At 39.5% G+C, this 23,630-nt stretch overlaps 1 protein-coding gene across 4 annotated transcripts; it reads left to right on the forward strand.

The window, feature by feature from the left end:
* The first annotated feature begins 1,357 nt into the window (after positions 1-1,357).
* On the forward strand, positions 1,358-18,878 carry zmym2 (zinc finger, MYM-type 2). 4 transcript variants are annotated; one of them, XM_079463735.1, is made up of 23 exons: positions 1,358-1,651; positions 4,025-4,844; positions 5,009-5,297; positions 5,407-5,572; positions 8,238-8,450; positions 8,665-8,812; positions 9,092-9,207; positions 9,294-9,416; positions 9,510-9,660; positions 9,835-10,007; positions 10,414-10,579; positions 10,663-10,694; positions 10,837-10,978; positions 11,066-11,193; positions 11,424-12,057; positions 12,234-12,371; positions 12,467-12,576; positions 12,767-12,956; positions 13,259-13,401; positions 13,999-14,113; positions 14,359-14,601; positions 15,881-16,016; positions 16,819-18,878. In XM_079463735.1, the coding sequence occupies exons 2-23, from the start codon at positions 4,040-4,042 to the stop codon at positions 17,003-17,005; spliced, it is 4,548 nt and encodes a 1,515-aa protein (XP_079319861.1). In that variant the 5' UTR covers positions 1,358-1,651; positions 4,025-4,039; the 3' UTR covers positions 17,006-18,878. The 4 variants fall into 4 exon arrangements, with proteins under 4 accessions (XP_079319861.1, XP_079319862.1, XP_079319863.1 ...); XM_079463736.1 differs by lacking the exon at positions 1,358-1,651 and adding an exon at positions 2,542-2,795; XM_079463737.1 differs by lacking the exon at positions 1,358-1,651 and adding an exon at positions 2,748-2,795 and having other exon boundaries at positions 3,998-4,844.
* The last annotated feature ends 4,752 nt before the right edge of the window (positions 18,879-23,630 follow it).

Raw genomic sequence — 23,630 nt, forward strand, 5'->3', positions numbered from 1 at the left:
CGCCACTACATTTCTGGAAAGTGCTGCCCCTTTGTGTATACTTTAATTTAATGTACATATTTACATTAGTGTATGTTAAACTAATGTATCTTCTAAATGTTCTAAATTAAAAGATGACCCTATTCTAACAACATTTTAGGTATGGAAGATTGTGATACAGTTGGCTCCGTAAATATTCTGTCTGACCTTAATACTTTCTGGATTTTTCAAGGATTTTATTTAATATTTTAAAGTTAAACTCTTGGTGTAAGTAGGTCATCTTAATATGACTTGAATATTAACATGATATATATTTTTCACGATTACGTTAGTTGTTTAAATAGATACAAATACAGCTAAGATACAGATACCATCGTTCTCTGACCCAAATACATGTGCTGTAACTACAGCTGATAACGTCATCAAAAATCCCGACAGTGGTTGCAATCCATTTCTGGACACATTTGGACAAAATAAAATGAATCCTAAATATTTTACATCAAATAACCCAAACATTACATTTTAAACTATATATAGCATTGTATTATTTGTCATGAACATTGTAATAAGTAACGTTAATGCAGAAGATGGAAAAAAGGACTTTATCTACAAGTACACATATTACATATCTGCGATCTGTTTTGTCAAAATAAAAGTCTGCCACTTTACGTAAATTGATCTTATATCTCAGGCACACACATAGAGCCATTATGACAATAACATGGTTTAAAATGGATAACAATGACTCATGTCTACCCAATATAATTGTTTTACTACGACAAACTGCGGAAACATCGGGGTTTTTTTCATTAATCCCATCAGTGTTTCTCTGGTCTTCATTCAGTATCTGGAACAAGAACCCATTGAAGTGGGTCTTCAAGGAAACAATTTCCCCTTTAGTAACTGAAGACAGGCCGCTATCGTTATTTTTTGTATTATCATGTTGGGCGGATTTCCCAACATTTGACTCTTACGCAATGCAGTTCAGTCGCCATATTAAACTACACCACCTTCCAGTCAACGTGCTGTTTACTCTGTTTACCTTATTTGCAGTGGTGGAGCGCAAACGCGTATAACGAGAACTATTGGGTTTGTTAGTACTGATTGATGGGAATATTATAGCAACTAAGGTTTAATCTGATTCGAATAAAGGAAAATATTGCAGTTCTAGTTACACCCATGAGTGGCATTCAATTCAATTTAAAAATATAAAATTTGCTGTTTTCAGTCGTCACTATTTACATACGATACGTTAAAGCACTGATATGTATGATATCGAGACATTCTTTTAAAGTTAAATTCAGTATCAAATGTTATTTTACCAAAACAACTCTAAAGCAGGAAGCTGATTGGGTAACAAAAGTAAACTCCTATTGACATCATCGAACGGAAAATAACTCAAACTTGATCGTCGATATGACGTTGATAGCATCTAAATACGCGTTTTAAGATTTTCCAAAGCAACTAGTTTGATCAATAAACGCATTAATTGCGGATTATATATTGTGCTCGTGCACGTAATGCGCGAGCATGACGCCGCGTGAGTAGCGAAGAACTCGCTGGCAGTATCCTCCTCCCACGCGCCTGGAACGTCCGTACGTTTTCACGCATGCGCCCCAGGATTTATGTCAAGGCACAAAAGTGGCGCTATATCGTTTCCAGCTCTACTCCGGTAAGAATATCTCTGGCGATTTGATGCTGACCTGGGTATAATTGGACAAAGTTTTCACAACTATGTTCGGCGGGGAGGAAAGCATTGGGGTCACCTGCGTTTGTGCATGAGGGTAATTTAACGAAGGGAGAGGCGTGCAATTTTACCCCGCCTGAGATTTTCCCCCTTTCCGCCGTGGCAGGGTGCTGTTGCCTTTGCTCGCGCGCATTGTTTCGCTCGCTCTCTAATGGCGGACATGAGGCAGTGCTACCCGCTGACTGAAGGGGGCAAAATGATTTACCAATTAGGAAACATTGTTTGGTTTGTATGTTGCTAATACTTGAGCATTAAAGTTTACGCGCGTCATGTTTAACTGATACGCTTGACATATTCATTGAAATATTTGTGGCTAGCCACCTAGAGGCGTTGTAGTTGATGTTTGTTAACTGTGCAGCGCCCCTACAGGCTACCACACGTATTGCCCTTTGATTGCAATGGGGTAAACGCTCTGGGGTAACTTCAATTAAACGTTCGCCGAAGTGTATTACGAGCAGGAAAACTTTATTCTCGTAATAATCTTCACCTGATATACAAATTAAAAGCACATTTGCGTATAACAGCGAGTGTGTCTATGTCTGGTAGGAAAAGTCGAATTTGGACGTTAGTATTTAAATATAACCTCATTGAGTGTGCTGTTTTACATCATTAAGATTACCCGTGATTCAATGTTCTTTTCATTTTGGTGCGAGAGATTATTTATGGGTTACAACTTCTGACTAATTCTTTCAATACAATAACAATGGCGCAGTCTCTGAGGCTCTCCTCCCTCCAGTTCGCCGCTAATCCAATGGCTGCATGCGCCAGAGAGGCCGGGGGTGGGACATATGGTCCGGGGTTTTTGCGTGAAAACCGCAGTGCATTTCTACGCAAAGAGTCAGTTAGTGTTGTTTGCCACGGCCGGTGCCGCCGGATGTTCTTACGTAGCAAGTTTGAAACCCGGTGGACCTCGAGTTTCCTGAACATAACGATAGCATGCGAAACGGCGTGTTGACGTAGTCATCCGGTTGCCTTGACAGCGCGCGGATCTTGCTCGGGTGTGAGTGTGAACACTGAGGGTCCAGAGTCAAGGGCACGGCCTACGGTGGCCCGATCCGGGAGGAGAATGGTATGAATCTCCAAAGCTTTACTTCATCCTAATTGACCCCACTTGTGGGCAAGAGAGAGTTTTTGAAGCCATGTAACGATTATGCGTTTTCGTGGCGACATTCAAATAATGTGAGCAATGTGAGTGTTTGTGAGCACATCTATTAGCGCTAAACGCAGACACTGCGAGCGCATGGCGCATATGCGTGCGATTATATCACGTCTCCGTGGCGGTTCAGTCACTGCATATAGTTTCTCACAGCATCCTGAGCATGACATCAGCCTGCGAGGAAATCCCAAACATTCAAAGGTTTTTTTAGAATGATTTACAAAATAATTCATAATAATGAGCTGAAACGACGCTATTGCTTCAATAAATAGTCATATGGCTCTTACTGAATCAACGTTATGATATTTGCTTAAATAAGGCATTCATTGTCAAAATCTGAAAGCTTTCTGTAGCTCAATCCAAAGGTAGTTGTGCATTGCAGTCCAGAGGTATTAAAGTTCAAGTCTTTGCGTTTTGATGAAGTCTGTGTGATCATGTGTTGCACAAGAAAGGGCTCTGTAGCAGTCCACATCACATTTCTTCAGAGGGATCGTAAGGTTCGTGTTTTCCTGCAAAAAGATTTTGTGTGTGTTTCTCAATGGCCTGTTATTTTGTAAATGTATCATTTGAATAATGCATTAATTATGATATTAATACTGATATACTAGGTATGTTGGTAGGTGGTGGTTTGGTTGTTGATCTCTCTACTGAGAGCCTAAGTGGGTCACATGTTGATCAGGCCTTGCTGCCGTGAGTTGCTTTTCATTTACTTGGGCTTTTTATGGTTTCATGATTTTATTGTTACGGAAATCTGCTGTCATAGGTGGTCTGCGTGTTCCTAATGTAAGAATTTTCATTTCATTAATACATTTAATAATGTGAAATGCATTAGCAGTAATTATTCTGTACACACCTTGTAATTTGATCGTGAGGTAATCCCCTGATCATTTCTTAATCTTATCAACCATATTGAGACGTCCATTGTAAGGAGGGAAGCGTATATTCATAATAGTCTCATTAGCATGAGAGAGAGCTTTTGTCAGGAGACAGGATAAAAATCTCCCAGCTATAGTAGGACTTATACTGTTAAATTAGGATATTTATGTATTAATTACATTTTTTCATAAACTTTCATCAGCATGACATTTTTGTAATACTCAATATGTGTTCTCCAGGTAACTGTTCCTATATTGCATCAACAGGTGGTTGCCTAAGCAATGGATGGCGATTTGGAAGCCAGGGCAGATGTTGAGGAGGCAAGCACATCCACAGGGGAGGAGGAGGGTCATATGGAAACCACACCCATAACAGAGCGGACTCCATCTGCCGAAGAGCATCAGACAGAACCAGACCTTCCCAAGTCCTCGGAAGACAATGATGATGATGTAGTATTAGTAGAAGAGCCTCCTGCTCACTCTCAGGGGAGGGTGCAGCCCACCGACGCTAACACACCTGCAGAGACCCTCACTGCTGCCAAAGACTGTACAGAGCCAGCTACCACGGCAACAGCCTCTTCCACGACGCCCAGTCCTCCCTCCTCTGCAGTCACAGCGCCCAAAAGCCAGAGCGAGCCAATCGTGATTGACGATGAGGAGGATTCTGAGCTCAGGGGTGCCTCCTCTTCCCTCCTGCCCACTGAGGATGGGAACATCCTGAGCAGCACAGAGCCTGACTCTGAAATCAAAATCGCCAGCGTTACCACGTTGGGGGCAGACTCTTCGACAGTTGCCATGGCAACGTCAACAGTATCGCCACTGGCGCTGTGCGCACAAGAGGATATAAACCTGATGATCACAAACGTAACGTCGCTAAAGAGTGTTGGTGGGGCTGTGGCGGCCAGTTTGGATGATTTGGAGGGGACTGAGAATGGGCTGCAGATCAGCAGTGCATTCAGCCTGAATCCCGAGGTCCAGCAGAACCAGGGTGCAGCCAGCAGACCTTCACCCACGTTCAACCCGGGACGCGTAAGTGCTGCCAGCCAGTTGGTGCAGAATGGAGAAACGGGGACACACCAAAGATCTGGTAATTTATCCACACAAAGCTGCTGTGTCATCCTTTATACGAACCATAGACAAATACTTTTGTACTGACAACACAATAACACATCAGTGTTAGCTTGTAGCCTCTGTGTATTGTTTTTTAGTCAGACACCAAGATCCATTCATTTCATTTTTTCCCCCCCTCAGATTCATGGATCTCCCAATCAGCCTCTTTTCCCCGTAACCAGAAGCAGCCTGGAATAGACTCACCTTCTCCCGCAGCTCCACTTCCCAAACCGCCCTGCCAGTCGTCCTCAGGATCCCAGCAACCCCAACGTACCATGAAAGTCACGTGCGCCAACTGTAAGAAGCCTTTGAAGAAAGGCCAGACCGCGTACCAGCGCAAGGGCTCATCCCACCTGTTCTGCTCGACTACCTGCCTGTCTGCCTTCTCCCACAAACCCACTCCCAAGAAGAGCTGCACCATGTGCAAGAAGTATGACATTTGAGAACGTAAACCTGTGTCTGAAAGTCTTAGTGAGGATAATCACATGTGATCGCTCTTAACAATCCTAATCTTTTGCCTTTTGTTTTCTCCAAATCAGAGACATTACCAATATGAAAGGAGGCACTATAGTGGCCCAGGTGGATTCAAGTGAGTCCTTTCAGGAGTTTTGCAGCACCGGCTGTTTGGCATCTTATGAAAGCAAACAGAATCCTCAGAAGAATCAACTTAAAACTAATTGTACCGTCTGTGGAAAGCTCACTGAGGTCAGACATCTTCTGCTATACCTTTTGATTTCTCTTGCTCCAAATGAGAATGGCAGAAAACAGTCTGCTAAGATCTTTGTTCTTGAATATTTAATTGGGATATGTGTGGATTGCCTAGTAGGTCAAACTAATAAATAAATAGACAAACATAAAAAATAAATAAACAGAAATTATGATGGCTGAAAGGAAGACATTATGAAGTGGGGCCTTGAAGTGATAGTGCACCCCAAAATTAAATTTGTCATTATTTACTTACCCTATTGTCATCTCAAACCTGTATGACTTTCATTCTTCTTTGTGTTATTTTGAAGTAGTAAATGGTAGCCGGTGCTGGTCGATTACCAACTTTCTTTAAAATATCATCTTTTGTGTTCTGAAGAAGAATGAAAGTCATACAGGTTTGAGATGACAAGAGGGTAAATAAATGATAATTTTCATTTGAAACTTAAATACACTGAATTTAAAATCTCGATTTAGTAGTATTACACCACTGTAAATGAGGAAGGACTATCAAAATTGTATCCCCGCATTATCAACCCTATTAAACTATAGTTCCTCAGGATTTCTATCCTTGTTCAGATTTAATTTGTTCATTGGATAAATTGAGAATCATGATTCTTTGTTTCAAATAGAGATCACGATTGTCTTAATTACTTTTTATTTGTCTTTCAGAATCTTAAGGATTTTTTTACAATTACATAGGTAAATTATAGTTGTTACTTTTTTTGGTTTTACTTCAAATGTAAAAGTTAAACTTTATAAAAAGTGTTAATGCATTGAAGTGACTACAGTAAAACAAATTCATAAGGTGACACCTGCAATTAAAGGTCTTTAGAAAGATTGATAAATTTGCCTGACATCTACAGATTGCTTGAAGTCTTTAAATAATGGTACTACTGATTAACATCAACACAGTATTTACATATAAACAGTTTAAATAACCTCAAAACATGGAACGCAGGGCAGTTTGATGAAAAAGAACACACAGCTTCTCTATTTGCACAAATAAGTGCCATACACTCTCGCGATGTGTTTTTACCATGCGACAGATAAAAGTGCGCACTCTGATTTGTCCGCTCTACAAACTGCAATCGTTTGAGTTTCGTTTCAAACCTGTCAAGTTAAGATGTGAAGCATAATCAGAACAATGCAACATGCTGAAAGACAATCATAAGAGCATTTTTGTTGTTAGTCTGTATTAGGGCTGTGCAAAATTATCGATACAGCTAACTATTGCGATTAATTTTTTTTCACGATAGTGTATCGATAGCCCAACATATAGTATCGATACCTTAAATAAGTCATGTTTTGAACAGATTTAAAATGACGTTTAATCACATAACCATTTTTTCCGTTCCTGTTGATGTCGCTGTGATTCGCTGTCATGCGGCCAATGTTTCAAAAGTAAGCGGGTGCGAGAAAGCAAATGGTGTAAAGTAGATTCATTCATAAAATAATCACCAACAAGCATCCGTATATCTTAGGCCGTGCAAAGAAAATAACCGAGTCGGCGGTGGTATATTTAATTTGTAAGGATTTGCGACAGTGAAAACCCCGGCTTCGGGCATATGGTGAACACAATGGAGCCGTGTTATGTGATTCCGACTCGCAGGCACATAACGGACGTAGAAGTACCCAGAATTTACGAAGAGGTAAAGACAAGGGTAAAAAAAATCCCGTAGCTCGGCAGAGCGAGTGGCCCTGACTTGCAACGAGTGGACCTCTCGAGTTACTGAGTCGTATGTTAGGATTACATCACAACCACAGACACGCGCAATGCATGAGAGCATAAACATTGCGGAGTTACTGAAAACTGCACTGGTGGAGTGGGACATAAAAGAGAGGCATACTGACAATTTCAGTTTTATGAATGAATTTTAATGTACTTTGTTTTTTATTAACAACATACTGAAAAAAATATGTTTTTTGTGGCATTTGCATTTAAATGTTTACTGACTAAATATGCACTTTAAACATTTCCGTATATGTTCGCTGTTCAGTAACACTGTGTAAGCAAGTTGACAAATACCTCTTATAAATAGCTTTGTTAATAAAATTTAATGGAATCTTTTGTGTCTGCAGAGTTATCACTATAATGTGATGAACATACCAGAATACCATAGATTGTACACACCAACATGTATTTTTAGCTCACTCTTAATTTGTATTTATTTAAAACAAATTATTGCAATATATAGAACGTTTGTATTGTATCGAATGTATTGTGATATATTGTATCAGGACCCATCTATCGTGATATGTATCGTATCGTGAGGCCCTTGCCAATACACAGCCCTAGTCTGTATGTACTTTTTTGGTTTGTTATTTGGTGTGAGATTGGGCAGACTGAGAGTTTGTAAACGCGCTTGTCTCATTGTGTGCGAATTGACAACTCTCTGCCTTAATCCCAGTACTTCTGTGATCATTTGATTCATTGTTTGAATCGAGATCGCAATCTTTTGACGATTAATCGTGCAGCTCTAGTAGCCATGGTTACTAACTACTGTCCTTTACTGTATTTTGTAGTGTATCCATGGTGATCACCCTGGAACGGGAATAAGAAACCAGTTTGGGAGTAATTTGTTGATTGATCTCTGTTAATGTGTAACTATAAATGAACATTAAATACAATGCATCATTTTAATGCATGCTTTTTACCCTGTAGATTCGACATGAGGTTAGCTTCAAGAACGTAACGCACAAGATCTGCAGCGATGCATGCTTCAATCGCTACCGTATGGCTAATGGGCTCATCATGAACTGCTGCGAACAGTGTGGGAATTATCTGCCCAGTCGTGCAACAGCAAACCACTTTTTACTCATTGACGGTCAGCAGAAACGCTTTTGCTGTCAAAATTGCATCAGGGACTATAAACAGGTCAGTATAGTGTTAATAGTTTCCAATAAATTCACAAATTCATGTTGCAATTAAAATGTTCTTTATAGTATATTACATTTCAATTGGCTGTTTTGTCATATTTGTTCAAATTGATGGAGCAATAAGTTTAATGACGCTGTAGTGTCTTTTATGAGCAAGATGTGTCTCATTGGTAAGTTTTTATCGCACGTCTCTAATGACACTTTCTCCATAGACTCATGGAAAGATGGTGCAGTGTAGTGGCTGTAAGGTGATGTGCAGATCATTTGATGCCACACAATGCATTGGGACAAATGGAGCCATGGAGTCCTATTGCTCTACAGCCTGTATGACCAAGAGCAAATTTGCAGCTTCCACACAGAGTGAGTAGACAACCAAACGCTCTACAGACCTTAACCAGTTCACATTTGTGTTCCTCTGGCCCAAGATTAAAGTTATAGTTCACCAAAAAAATGAAAATTGTGTCATCATTTACTCACCTTCTTGTCATTCCAAACCTGTATGCCTTTATTTCTTCTACCAAACAGAAAAGCTATTTCTCCATCATCCGCTATCATCCAATTTGATTTCTACGATGTGACCCACTTTGTCCCACAAAAAAGTCAATGTCAAATTAATGAGAATCTTGTTTGTATTTGTAGATACTGAGCCCTCGTGTCACTTCTGTAAGAGAAATGCATTACCTCAGTATCAGGCAACTCTGCCTGAAGGGAACATTTTGAGCTTCTGCAGTTCACTGTGTGTCACCAAATTCCAGGTACGGTAGATACCAAATAAAGCTTGTCATGCATGTTGGTGCATCGAGCTACTTTCTGCATTATGTTTTTCTTTTTTGTTGTTCAGAATGCGACCATCCAAACATCAGCCAACGGGCAGATCTCATCTTCAGCCTCCGAGAACATCCAGTTAAAATGTAACTACTGTCGTAGCTCCTTCAGTATAAAGCCGGAGATCCTCGACTGGGAGGTGGGTTTCCTGCAATCTCTTTTCATCAAGATTTAGATCTTAATGGTTATGAGCGTTGTGAGGTTGAAATGCAATTATAACTGATCTTTGCAGGATAAAGTTTATCAGTTCTGCAGTAAGAGCTGTTGTGAGGACTACAAGAAGCTCCACTGCATAGTGACGTTCTGCGAGTACTGTCAGGAAGAGAAAACCCTTCACGAGTCTGTAAAGTTCTCTGGAGTGAAGAGGCCTTTTTGTAGTGAAGGTCTGTGTTCTGTTTTTTTTGGTCCTTTGTCCTGTGATTATATATTTTGCTGTTCACATCATGACCAGTCGTGATTATAGTTTTTGTGTATGAGGACAAGGATTTTGACTCTTAGGATATTTAAGGTTCATCTGAGCTGTTGTATCGTGCCTCACCTTCACATTTCTTCTGCAGGCTGTAAGTTGCTGTTCAAGCAAGATTTTATCAGGCGTCTGGGGCTGAAGTGTGTCACCTGTAACCACTGCACACAGATGTGCAAGAAATCAGTCACCAAACAGATAGATGGGGTCAGCAGGGACTTCTGCAGTGAGATGTGTGCTAATAATTTTCACGACTGGTACTTTAAGGTACGTACGGGTGACCTTCCTGGCTCGCTCGACATAAAATGAAATCGCCTACAAAGACTTTTTTAAAGGGATAGTTTACACAAAAAGGAAAATTCTGTCGTCCTTTACTCACGCTCAGGTTGTTCCAAACCTCTATACATTTCTTTGTTTTGCTGTACACAAAGGAAGATATTTTTAAGAATATCAGGAACCAAACAGGTCTCATCCCCCCATTTACTGCTATAGTAGGGAAAGTAAATACTATGGGACTAAGTTTGGTTACTGACATTCTTCCTAATATCTTTGTGTTTAGAACGAAGACATTTTTTACAGGTTTGTAACAATCTGATGGTGAGTAAATGACAGAGTCTGCTGTTGCACAAAACAGAAAATAAAGACATCTGTATTACTCTGCCATGTCCATTAGGCTGCGCGCTGTGACTGCTGTAAGGTCCAGGGGAACCTGCTGGAGTCTGTGCAGTGGCGTGCAGAGATGAAGCACTTCTGTGACCAGCTCTGTCTCCTGCGATTTTACTGCCAACAGAACGAGCCCAACATGGCCACACAGAAAGGTCCTGAAAACACAGTTTTAGGTAAGATTTGTAAATATTGATGTCCGTCACGTTTAACTGCATGATAAATATTTAAAAAATGAAATCATGTGGTCAATTTACAGAATTTGGTGGATCAACCCAAGGATCAAAAATGGTGAGTAGGTCATACTCATACTCCATGTTAAGAAGCTGGAAATTTGATTTTAACGATTATAGGTTAATTTCCCATTACCCATATATGCATGCACTGTAAGAATCTTTAAATAAGTATGTTCAAATGTTCTTGTTTGTTGCAGGCATTTACTCAGGGGCCTGTGTCATATGCTGGGGGTGGGATCTTGAAAGATGTGAAAAATAAAGCTGTGCTCTGTAAGCCACTCACTATGACAAAGGCCACATACTGCAAACCCCACATGCAGAGCAAACCATTGCAGACAGGTAAGCACCTGTGAAAACACAAACTACAAATTCACAGTCTCTCTGGAAAATGTGGAGATTGACATAACTTTCTCTGCTTTTCCTCAGAGGCGGCAGACATGGAAAGCTCAGGAAAGGAGTATATTCCTGTCCCGATCCCGGTTCCCGTTTACGTTCCATTGCCCATGAACCTCTACTCTCAGGCCACACCCACTCCTATTGCAATACCTGTACCGGTAAGAAATGAACTTTCACAAACTGAACACTCTATTTCCAATGCAATCTTATTTTAAGTGTTTGTTAGAAATCAGTGCACTTGGTTTATTGTTGCTCTATGGCAGTTTTTCTTTGAGTAGTGCTTAAATTATTTTTTATAGGTCATATTTCCCAAAAACAAGAGTGATCATTAACGAAACAATATTAAGAGTGTGTCATTTTACACATTTCCCCGAAATTGTCTTTTCAGGTGCCTGTGCCAGTGTTTCTGCCCACCACACTAGAGAACGCTGAGCAAATTGTGAAGACCATCAATGAGCTGAAAGCCAAAGTGCCCTCTGATTTGCTGAAAACTGTTGAAGCGATGGCTTATGGGATTGCACAGGATGAGAAAGTGCCCACTGATTTGCTGAAAACTGTTGGAGCGATGGCTGGTGGGATTGCACAGGATGAGGATGAGAAAATGCCCTCTGATTTGGTGAAAACTGTTGAAGCAATGGCTGATGGGATTGCACAGGATGAGGATGAGAACGCGCCCTCTGATTTGGTGAAAACCGTTGACGCGATGGCTGATGGGATTGCACAGGATGAGAAAGTGCCCTATGATTTGCTGAAAACTGTTGAAGCGATGGCTGATGGGATTGCACAGGATGAGGATGAGAAAGTGCCCTCTGATTTGCTGAAAACTGTTGAAGCGACGGCTGATGGGACTGCACAGGATGAGGATGAGGATGAGAAAGTTCCCTCTGGTTTGCTGAAAACTGTTGAAGCGATGGCTGATGGGATTGCACAGGATGAGAAAGTGCCCTCTGATTTGCTGAAAACTGTTGAAGAGATGGCTGATGGGATGGCACAGGATGAGGATAAGAAACCAGACTGCTCAGGTAAGAACGTATTAAAGCATCCACCATTAACCAAACTACAGGTAGTCTTCATATTTATCCTTGTTAAAATCACATGGCACGTATCAAGTGTGTCTTCTTGAACCTGTTAATTCTTAACAACTGATAGAAATTCTGCAACCAAATATATTTTTCTTTTACTTTTTGTCTTTCCTTAGATATCAAAAGTGAAAAGAGCAAAGAAGTAAATGTTGAAAATGTAAAATGTGAAAAGGTCAGCGGCAGCTCTGAGGAAGAAGAGGATGAGGAAGACAAATATGAGCCAGATTTAGACCTGGAGAAGGATCTTCCACTAGGTAGCCACTTCTGATGCACACAGACCTTTGGTTATCTCTCTTTACATAAAATCTGTGTCTGCATAACCCGTCTTGTCTTGCAATGTCTGTTCCAGCATCAGAACCTGTCCTGGTTGAGCGTCTGGACACAGATATGCTCTTTTCATTGCCTCCCATGTTGCCTGATGAGAAAGACAAGACGCCTCGGCTCAGAACCAGAAGGAGGGTACGGTACAGATGCACCCCTGTTACCACACATCAAGTGCTGTCCTGTGATTAGAAAACCATTAGCTGTTCACATGCTGAAGTGCAGTGATTGTTGAGGTTTCGTATGAGGCTGACGGGGTCGTGACCCGTCACAGAGGATGATGCTTAGCATTGTGTATGCTAATGCCACTGACCTGCTGTTGCCATAGGGCCAGAAGAGACGGGCAGTAGAGGATGAACCTCCCTCGTCTTTATCCTCATCACCTGCAATAGAGTCTCCGGCAGCAGACAGCTCATTCCCCTTGAACTCCAGGTATGGCTTAAACGCATGGAGGAGGTGGGCCATGACTGCAGGCTCACAGCCAAGCCCATCCAAAGGAAAGGAGAGCCAGAAACAAGGTACTCTGATTGCTACTCTGAAGGATTTGTAGTTTTGATAAACAAGCATGAAACTGTAGAGCTAAATGGATACAGGCTTCTGCTTGGGTTAAAAGTGCTCCATGATTATACTACTGCTGTTCACATTCTGAAAGTGTTGTTGACAGATTTTTAGTTATGAGTGCACTTGAGTTCGCCCACACATTTCTTAATTCATTATTAATGATGCTACAATAACATTGTTGGAAGCCTGCAGTTCTCAAGTTCTGCTTTAATTCTCAGCACTGATGTTGCTAAAAGTATTTTTGTGTTTCTCCTGACAGTTCGATTAAAAGGCAGTCTTCTGTCCCTGAGCCCGACAGAGCTGAATCAATCTTTGTCTCGCTTTGTCAAAGAGGTGCGTCGACCCAACGGTGAGAGCTATGCTCCTGACAGCATCCTGTACCTCTGCCTCAGCATCCAAAAGGTGAGATGGTCCACAGCCTTGAGTTTGTTTGCATGCCTGTAAAGCATTTAAGCTGTAAAAGAGAATTGTTAGAAGATGAAGCCTGATATTTAGAGCTTTATTGAACCTTTTTGAAGTGGGTCTAAAAAATAAATCAGCTTTCAGAATCACGATACACATGCAATAACTCCGATAACACAGCTGTCGAATACATGAATTCACGAATTCTCCAGCCATTAGTACACAATGACACTTTCACAGCTAGTTCTGCTGCCATTAAAGTATTAATGTGCATAACTTGAAGCGTCATTTGAATTCTAAGTTAGAACTTATTAGTGAGCCACTTTGATCTTTGTTTCTATAAATGCTCGCATCATTTGCTGTTGGCTTAATGTTGCACGTGATTTTCAAGTTGGAGCATAACACTGCTCGATTCATTACTCCTGATCTAAACAGTGCCCAGTGATTATAACTTGCTGTTCACATCCTGAAACATGGTGTTGACACTTTTACTATGAGGACACAACAGAGAGCTCTTTAGCAATGTACCTGGTCCTTTTTTTAGGACGCACATTTTTCTATGGATTGTTGTTTTTAATATTTGTGGGTGTTTTGTAGCATTTGCAGGACAAGGGGAGGACAGATGACCTGTTCAGCAACCCGGAGTACCACATGTTTGGGGAAGAACTGAACAAGATCCTTAAAGACTGGCAACCCAGTGTTCTTCCTGATGGTAAGTGAAACTCCTGAAAGATGTTTGTTATATTGAAGTGTCCAATGATTATATCGGTTGCTGTTCACATTCTGAAAAGTGGTGTTGACTCGATCCAACTATGAGGACATTTCATACACTCTAAACTAACTGACTTTATAGTTTTATTTAAAATGATAGTTGTCATGGAGAAATCTGTTTTGTTCCTTGCATTGTCCGTTATCACCAGTTTTGATAGTGTTTAGTACATATGGGTTTGTATTTAGGTTCCCAGTGGGGCCGTGTTGAAGAGCAGTGTCTATGGAGCAGTGGACAGCTAGGGGAGCAGTCGCCTTCTGTCCTGCTAAGATCTCTCTTGCATCTCAACACCAAATACTTCGGCCTCCGCACAGTTGAACAGCACTTACGCCTCTCCTTTGGAAATGTCTATGGGCCTAGCAGTTCTGAACCTCACAGCCATGACACCACTGTCTGCATACGCATCCCATCCATCTTGCAGGAGCAGCATGGTGCGTTTAAGACACAATATTAAATCGAGCAATAATATTTGTAGTCGTCCAAGTATGGTTTAGTGTAACTAATGTTTTAATGTATATAAATATATATTTTTTTCTTATTGTTGGTTTTCAGCTGTATAATTATATATAATATGAATTATTGACGACGTGCAATTATTCGAAAGTTAATGTGCTTATTCTGCTTATACCACAGTTACCACACTACAGGACAATGTTCAAATGTTTAATTTCAACGTTTGTCATGTTATCGTCTTTAAAATGCTGTTGATGGTAGGACCACTTTCTTGCGCATTTCATTTCAAGCGTCAGTTGGAAGCTTGAGCCACTGCTATGTGCTGTGTGAGTGAGTGAGTGAGAGTGTGCGTGTTTGCAGTTCTGTGACAGAAAAGCCAGTGATAAGAATTATTTATTCCTCGTATTGTTTCTACCGTCAGTAGTAAAAACATCACGCAAACTTTTGAAAGAGTAGGTCTATTAAATTATATTTATCTGTTGTAAGCTGCACGAAGAGGAAAATGAACCACTAGGCTACCAGGGTTTATTCATTTTGTTTTTTCTATTTAACGTTAGTTATTTAATTTATTCGATTTCAGTATATGTATTTTTTGTATTGTTTTTAAAATACTTTTTTTAAACGGAACTGCACATGTTTCCATTAGCAGTAAGAGCAGGGTGCTGTGTGCAGTAATGGCCTGTAGGCTACACTATAACCTTAATGTTGTTTAAACTTGAAGTGATCTGGAACTGTAATGCGGTCAGCAGACTGCATATCTATGGAATGTTTGTCAACCAATCAGATTGAAGCATTCAACAGCCCCTTGGTATAAACATTTTTATTGCACACAGTGTTTAATGCATTTAACATGAATGCTCAAACAATAATTAACTTGAGTGGCCGTTTTTGCAATAATACCGTTTGCTGTAATGTAACAAGGCACATGGTGCTTGATTTTGTATTTGATGTTGAGGCTCAACACGACAGGATTCATCACTTCTGGTCTTAACAGTGTCCGGTGATTATAACTTGCTGTTCACATCCTGAAACATGGTGTTGACACTTTTACTATGAGGACACAACAGAGAGCTCTTTAGCAATGTAACTGTGTATTTGGTCCTTTAAGGCCCATTTTCTTATGGGTGTTTTGTAGCGTTTGCAGGACCATTGAAGGACAGATGACCTGTTCAGCTCTTGATGAGATGTTAGAAATGTTATATTGAAATGGTTATTTGGTCTTGTACCTGGTTCTAAAATGTCTTTTGTTTTACTTAGAGCAATCAGCAAGTAAGAGAAGGCGTAAAGACGATGGTGACTCAAACTTTGAGGCGGACAGTGGTTCAGGAGATTCAACTCCATGTCCTGTTAAGAAACACGAGTGCCGACTGTACGAGCTTTATTTATCGAAGTGGTAAGTGACTTTCAAAGATTCTGACATCTTTAAAATTCTGTCTTGTACTTGCATGTAAGTTTCTTTGTTCGGTTGAACACTAAGAAAGATATTGGGGAAAATGTTAGCAACTGTCATTTCTGTGACATCCACCATTACTAGCATAGTAGGAAAAATGGTTGTATCATTTTCTTATGTTTTGTTGAACACAAAATGAAATATTTCGAAGAATTTTGGAAAGCAAATGATTCTAAGGCACCTCTGACTACCTTTTTAACATCTCCCAGGAATGTTATTTTCATTTTTGGGTGAACTATCCCTTTAAAGAGGGAACAGCTGCTGTTATCTTGTTTATTATGTAACAAATTGTTAGACATTTTTACATTGAGACTCAATAGATTATGCAATGTATAGTTGTCATTTTTTTATTAATAGAGGGGTCTTGCTTTGCAATCAGATTGGATGTGCTTATGATTGATTAGTTATTTTAATTCTAATTGGATGAGCTGTATTCAAAGTCTCCATGAGACAAAATTTCCATGAGAAACCAAACAACAGGTTTGACTGTAAAAGGCAAATGTCCAGTGATTATAACGATTGCTGTTCACATCCTGAAAAACAGTGTTGACACAATCCAAATATGAGGACATTTCACACAAACTTGAGATGACAACTGATATAATTTATATTGTCGCTTTAACATGCATATCAGTTGAATTGTATAATAACCCAACATGTTGCTTGGCATTTGTAGATTTTTGTACAAACTTGATCAAAGATTTCAATGAACCTTATAGAACCCTCCAACTTTCTCTCTTTTCAGCCCAGAGTCTATGAGACAGAGGACAGATTTTTTTTACATGAAGCCAGAGGTGTCTGCTTCCTTGGACAGTCCGCTGTGGTTCAGCTCGACTCCTCTAGAGAAGAGCACGCTGGCTCTGCTCCTGACCCGAGTGCTGCTGGTCAGAGAGATTTATAAAGACAACCAGCTTGAGGAGGAGGGACTCTAGACACCTGTGCACTTAGGACTTCTCACTATGCTATCAATACACCATGTGCATCACAGACAAGCTGCTTTCCAAGTCACACCCTGTCACTCTCCCTTTAAACACACTTATCCCGGTACAGCTATGAGATGAACATTATGGTGGGATAATGCTGATTTAAATCAGTCTTCCCAGAGGACCCTGATCGAAGTAAAGTTTCTCCAGAAACGCCACCTATAGGATGCTGCTCTCTGCTCTTCACTTTTGTTTAATTGTTTTTTGTCTCCTTTTTTTTCTTTATAAATCTGTTGGAAACCTTTGTTTATGTAGCATTATTTGTGAGGCTGCTGTGGTCTGTAAATATTTAGTGAATAGTGAAGCCTGTTAACAGGCCGGCGCAAAGACACAGGAACTGTGGTCCTGTAAGGGACAAACTGGGTTGAGGATTCTTTTCATCCTCCCTAACTTGGACCCAACAAAACCTTCAAAAGATAACATTTATTTATTGACGTATGTTAAAGAGAGAGTCCAAGATTCCCAGCAGGGTGTGTGTTGGACGCTGTCCCATGTGTGCAGTTTCTCTGGCCTTCCATATGAGCATTAAAATTGCTGCAGCCCTGGACCTCCTCTCTGAGTTTGTGTGTGTTTGTGTCTGTCTTCCCTTGTTGTGTTGTTTTTGGGGGCAGTTATTAGGAGTTCATCTGACTCTGCCGATATTGAACCTCTAAATGTTAAAACTATTTATCTGAATAATCAAATAACTGAAATTTTGCTTTGAATTTTATTTCCAGCGTTGTGCTGAATACCTGGATAAACTGAGACATAGTTTCAAAGTTTAAATATATCATAGGACTGGAGTGTCTTTCGAAGGAATTGCACGTGTACAAAAGTGATTCCAGCTTTAAGCATCAAAGGGTTTAGGTTACACGAGTAAAAGCGATTTATTTATAAGATGGGTCTTATATTTTCATGTTTTTTTTTCCATTTTATTTGACCTTATCTACAAATAAATTACAAGCTAATTTCCTGGTCTCATAATGGTTTAAGTTGACCTTTGTCAAAGTAATTTTCCCACTACGGTAGTTAATGGTGGCCAGGAAGTTTGGTTACTGACATTCTACCAAATATTAACATTTTGCAGATGCGTTTATTTAAATTGACTTAAAGAGAGTTCAGGGAGCAATAAACCGATTGGTCATACAAGAGCAATTGAATACCCAGGTTACCCTTTTCCACTAAAGCTAGAGTAAGGTTTTTTTCATTTGCATGTCAAGTATTCACAGAAGAGATGGGTTTTAAGTAATTTTTTGAATGTTGTCAGAGAAGTGGTTGACCGGACAGAGTCGGCAAGAATGTTCCACCAGGAAAGAGCTGTGAAATATATTTCTCTGTGTTCAAAAGAACAAAGTGTATACAGATTTGGAAAGCTAGAGAGTGAGTAATCCATGACAGAATTGTTTTTGGGCGTTTTAAGGTTTTTGGGAAAGAACAAGTTGCCACATAATTTGTCCTTTTGCTATGGGTTTGTATTAATCATGCGACGTGTTTGGGAGAGGTGTATTGTTGTGTGAGTCAAGTGTAAATGCTGTGGCTTTCTGTTGTCACTAAAACTCTGCTCTCAACATCATAAAGTTAGCTCATCTTTCAGTGTGTGAGATTGGGATGCTTTTTGTTTTGTGACCAATGTGAGTTATTGAAAAACATGAATTCACTAAAAAGCATCTATCTATGGGTCACAGAGAGGCATGGGCTCGTTAGTCTAACTTAACATTGTGACTGCTGCCTAGCAACCACTAGCACCATCATGCCTTAACATTGTGGCACCAAACTTTATAGCAGCACTAAACAATCACCAAGTATTTTTGAGGAAATACAAAATCCAAATAAAATGTCCATGAAAAGATGGTGCATTGAAGTGTGGTTTCATTAAAATGAATTGTGCTAATATTAAAGGGGTCATATGACACGGCTAATACAAATATTATCATTTGTTTTAGGTGTAATACAATGTGTTTATAGTCTATTTAAGGTTCAAAAACACTGTATTTTCCACAGACTGTACATGTTTGTATCTCCTCTTTACCCTGCGCAGTAATTGGTCAAATACTTCAAGTGTGTGACGGAAATGTAACGCCTCTTACTATATTTGGAACATCAGGTTCCACTTGCGTTTACATTTTGGCGGTCTTAGTCAAATCATACCACAAACGGACTTAGATTGGAAAAACACGTATTCATGCCATATGACCCATTTAAAGGGTTAACGGATTTGTCTATTTGAATATATTGTCCTGGTTGAGTTAAAGTGATAGTTCACCCTAAAATGAAAATTCTGTGATCATTTACTCTCCCTCTTGTCATTTCACACCTGAGCGACTTGCTTTCACAGAACACAAAAAAAGATATATTTTGAAGAATGTTGTCACTCATTGATATCCGGCTCATACTGCATGCATATACGCTTTTTTCTGCCCGATGAGTGACATGAGCTCACTTGGCAGCAATGGCTGGTATCATCTCCTCCCAAACAAACACATGGCTCGTAAACCAAGCCCCATGATGCTCTTTATTCCAGCTGGTGTCATGTCAACAGCTGCATTGGAATACAGGAAATACAAGGTTACCACAGTTATGATCATGTGACAGGAAATAACTGCCAGGAGGATTTGTCACTGTGTTTCAGTTGTTGAGATTAAGGATTGACATTGTTGTTATCGTATCACTCCCTGCTTCAATATAAATTAGAATTATTTATCATTCTGAAGAATTTCTCTCAAGAGTTATTGAGGTGTGTGGATGAGACATGGGTCAATTCTGTGGACAGAATGTTATCAATTGACCTTTTAAACCTAATATTATTCAAATATAATAAAACAGTCTGAGAAAAGTAACAAACCTTTTCAAACATGCTCACAATATTGCCAATGTAATATTTTCATGAAAGATTTCATCAAATCAGATGACACAGATTTGGGTCACTCAAAGGGATAGTCCACCCAAAAATGAAAATTCAGTTGTTCAAAATCTGTACAAATTTATTTGTTTGGTTGTACATACAGTATATGAAGATATTTGTAAAATTGTTAGCATCTAACATGGACTCCCAGAGTCGTAAACCCAAAATAAGATATTTTTAAGAATTTAGCAATGTTCTGGGGCACCTTTGACTACCCCACTACTAAATTATTTTTGTTCAACAGAACAAAGAAATGCATAACAACTTGACGTTGGATAATTCATGACAGAATTCTTATTTTTGGGAGGACTATCCCTTTAATATCATGGTGGATTTTTTTATAATCCTTTTTTTATGTTCAATCCTTATCTGAAATCTTGGAGGTCAGCCCTGAACTAGCCATCATAGAAACATATTAGACTTGGCGCAAGTTGTCTATTTTAAAAAGAGAAAATGGTATGTGTTACGGATGTGACAAAAAGGGATGCACGTTTTTGAGAGATGACATACTTGTAGGATTTATGTGAACTAAAATGTGCAAACCAAAAGCAATAACACCCAGCAAATGGAGAAGATTAAACCACCACATATTGACATCTGACCTGATCAGAACATATTTGCTAGGCAAACTTCAACTCCTTGATTCCACCCTTTCTTAGTTTTATAATATGTGTGTCCTAAAGTGTTTTGTAGAACATCCAGTTGGGGGCGTCCTACGTTGAGTGTATGTGTTGGAGCTGAAGTTAAACGGGTGGGCAGGGATGAAACAGATACATTAAATTCCTTCACATTTGGGGGTGAGTTTTGCTTTCAAATAAACACCCATCTCTCTCCCCGGCTCTGATCCCTGCTTCAGGTTTTTTGTTCTGCGTTTGAGTGATGCAAAAGCACTCTGAGGTTACCTCACCAATGTGACAGCATGCTTGTGAATTTTGGCACCTTCCTGCACGAGCGTTGTAGCGTGCAGGCACAAATCTGCCTTAAAAAAATATGTACAGGAGAGATAAATCAGTGCTTAGGACGAGAAAAGGCACATGCAGGTGTAACAAATCCTCTTTTTTTTTGAAGAGGCAGCTTTTTTCTTTCTTTACCACCGGTTAGAGTTGGCCAGACTCCAATAACTTGGTCCCATTGATCTGAAACTATGACCATGAGCGCACATACACAGCCAGCCGGGCGAGAGGGCGGGCGGATGTAAAAACATTTTTTCACCCTCGTGTTTTTTTTTGTTTGGGCTCAATCCCCAGCGCTTTCACAGGACATAATGAAAGTGCAGCTCTCAGCAGGGTCATCTGGGATAGAGCTGCGGCAGGGGAGAGGGACAGACTATAGGTGGCGATTAGGCTCTCTAATGTTTGATGAATCCTTTTAGAATCACTTGATATGAACTAATGTCACCATTTAATTATAAAACAACAGAACGCTGGCTAAAGGGAGGAGGGGAAAACAGAGTGACCCGCTGCACTATGAGAATCACTAGTATGGATGACAACTACATTCTTTATGGACTATAAAAGTGTTATTTATTTCTTAAATGATTAGTTAAGTGATGATATTTACATGGATGTTGATGCATAATGTTGCGAGACAACTGGAAATACACTCTTGGTCAGCTGTTGTCTATTTCAGCTCGGCTAGTAGGACTTATTTGTATGATTATCACAGATTGTTAAATTAAGGATGGCCTGTGTATGTTTAGAAAGCTCACAGACGCAGTGAAAGTACTGAGTGAAATATTGCCCTTTTTAAACAGAACAACACAGAGCAAGACAAAACATAAATGACATTTAACATGTGTAAGTCAAGTTTATCTGACTAGATATGTTTTGGCTACTAATGATGTAAGTCACACAGCTTGTCAGAAGCATTTTTTCAAAGGTGTTCTTTCCCATTAGAGTCTGACCTTCACCACAGCCACACTGTGTTGAGAAGTTTTTTCTCATACAAAAAGTTAAAAGTTTGAGTCAAAGTATACTATCTGCAAGTATACTATTTTAATGTTAGGCTCCTTAAAGGGATAGTACAGCCAAAATTGACCCTCTCTGTATGACTTTCTTGCTTTCGCAGAACACCAAAGAAGATATTTTGAAGGAGGTTGGTAACCCATCCACTTCTATTGTATGGAGACAAAACCAATGCAAGTGAATGGGTGTCGGTTAACAACATTCTTAAAAATATATTATTTTATGTTCTGCGGCAAAAAGAAAGTCATACAGGTTTGAAATGAGAAGAGGGCGAGTAAAAGACAAAAGTGGCCCACTTTAAAGTTTATAAAAGTATAGCCACTAAAAGTGTAACAGTAGAAAACATTACACATAATACAGATGGTTTGCAAGTTCAGTAAATGTTTTTGTTTTAGAAGTTCATTCTCAGTATAGTCATTTTTGTACTACATGTATTTCTTTAGGATTGATATGCTATACTTGTATAAACCTTTAAGAAGATTTGAAGTACATTTAAATTATCTCTGCGTAAAGATATGATCAGGTTTACGTTCACGCATGTTTAGTTGACTCTTAGCTATTCCATCACAAAGCTGACTTGGTTCAATATCAACTTGAATATAATATAAGTTAAGTATGTAAAACTATGTGGTAAACTATTTCTTAAAAATAAAGGGTTCTTTACAGCGATGCCATAAAATAAAAATTTTTGGTTCCACAAAGAACTATTCAGTCAGAAGTTCTTTAAAGATCCCTAACCTTTTTTTCAGATGTTAAACGTTAACTTAAACATTTTGTAAGGGTTATATACAGGCAGATCTGTGCACTATATTTGTTTTATTTAAATGACAATATCACTGCTATCCTTTTGAAACCTTGTACTATATGTCCATATTTTTTGCTATAAATCGTTATTATTAGTCACCCATTGTGTGTGTCACTGGGTTTTTCTAAATCTAACAAATAAAAAGTATTAAAAAGTGCTTATCAACTTTGACAACACAATATTTAATCATTTTAAAAGTACAGTGTTTTTTCCATTTCCTGAAAAACTGTAAATTTGGACCACCAAGGTTTTCATAAAAACAGCTACGATGTAATAGGCTTTTCACAGTAAAAGAGAATTGTGATTGGTGATTATGGCTGTCCCTGTCTCCATCAGGTTACATTTAAAACAGGAGGTTGGACATTCTGCTAAAACTCTTTTCATGTGTAAAATGCAAGAAAACGTCACATGGTTGTGGAATTACATATGGTAGACTAGAGTATACAATGACATCACTGTTATTTTCTCATTATTCCTTCAACTTCACAACATACACACCGTGCAACTGGTTGGACATGAAAGGGGCCCCAACACTGAGGCTATAAACAACAGGGATCAGTGGCATTCAGGCAGAGTGGCTGCATGAATTTCCAAGGTGATTAAAGGCTATTAATAACTGCCTGTGTGTTTTTAGTGCTGGGACCTGCCCTTCACAGACAGCACTGCAACCTTCAACCCGCAGACAACCAATCTAATGACACCCCTCAAACACTGGGCTCAACACCTAATGCCTATCACCTCCTCTTCTGTGCCTGGCTCCACGAACCTGTGCCTATACAGTACTCTTCTGCAACCATTCTTTCATTTGGTGCCATTGTTTCGCTCTGCTTGTAACACAATCATTGCCCTTTAAAAATGTTTGATCATCATTAGCCCTATATACAGAGAATCATAGGTATTTGCTTCAATGACGGCTGAATTTTT

This window comes from Barbatula barbatula, assembly GCF_947034865.1.
Source record: "Barbatula barbatula genome assembly, chromosome: 9".
NCBI classification, from domain to species: domain Eukaryota; kingdom Metazoa; phylum Chordata; class Actinopteri; order Cypriniformes; family Nemacheilidae; genus Barbatula; species Barbatula barbatula.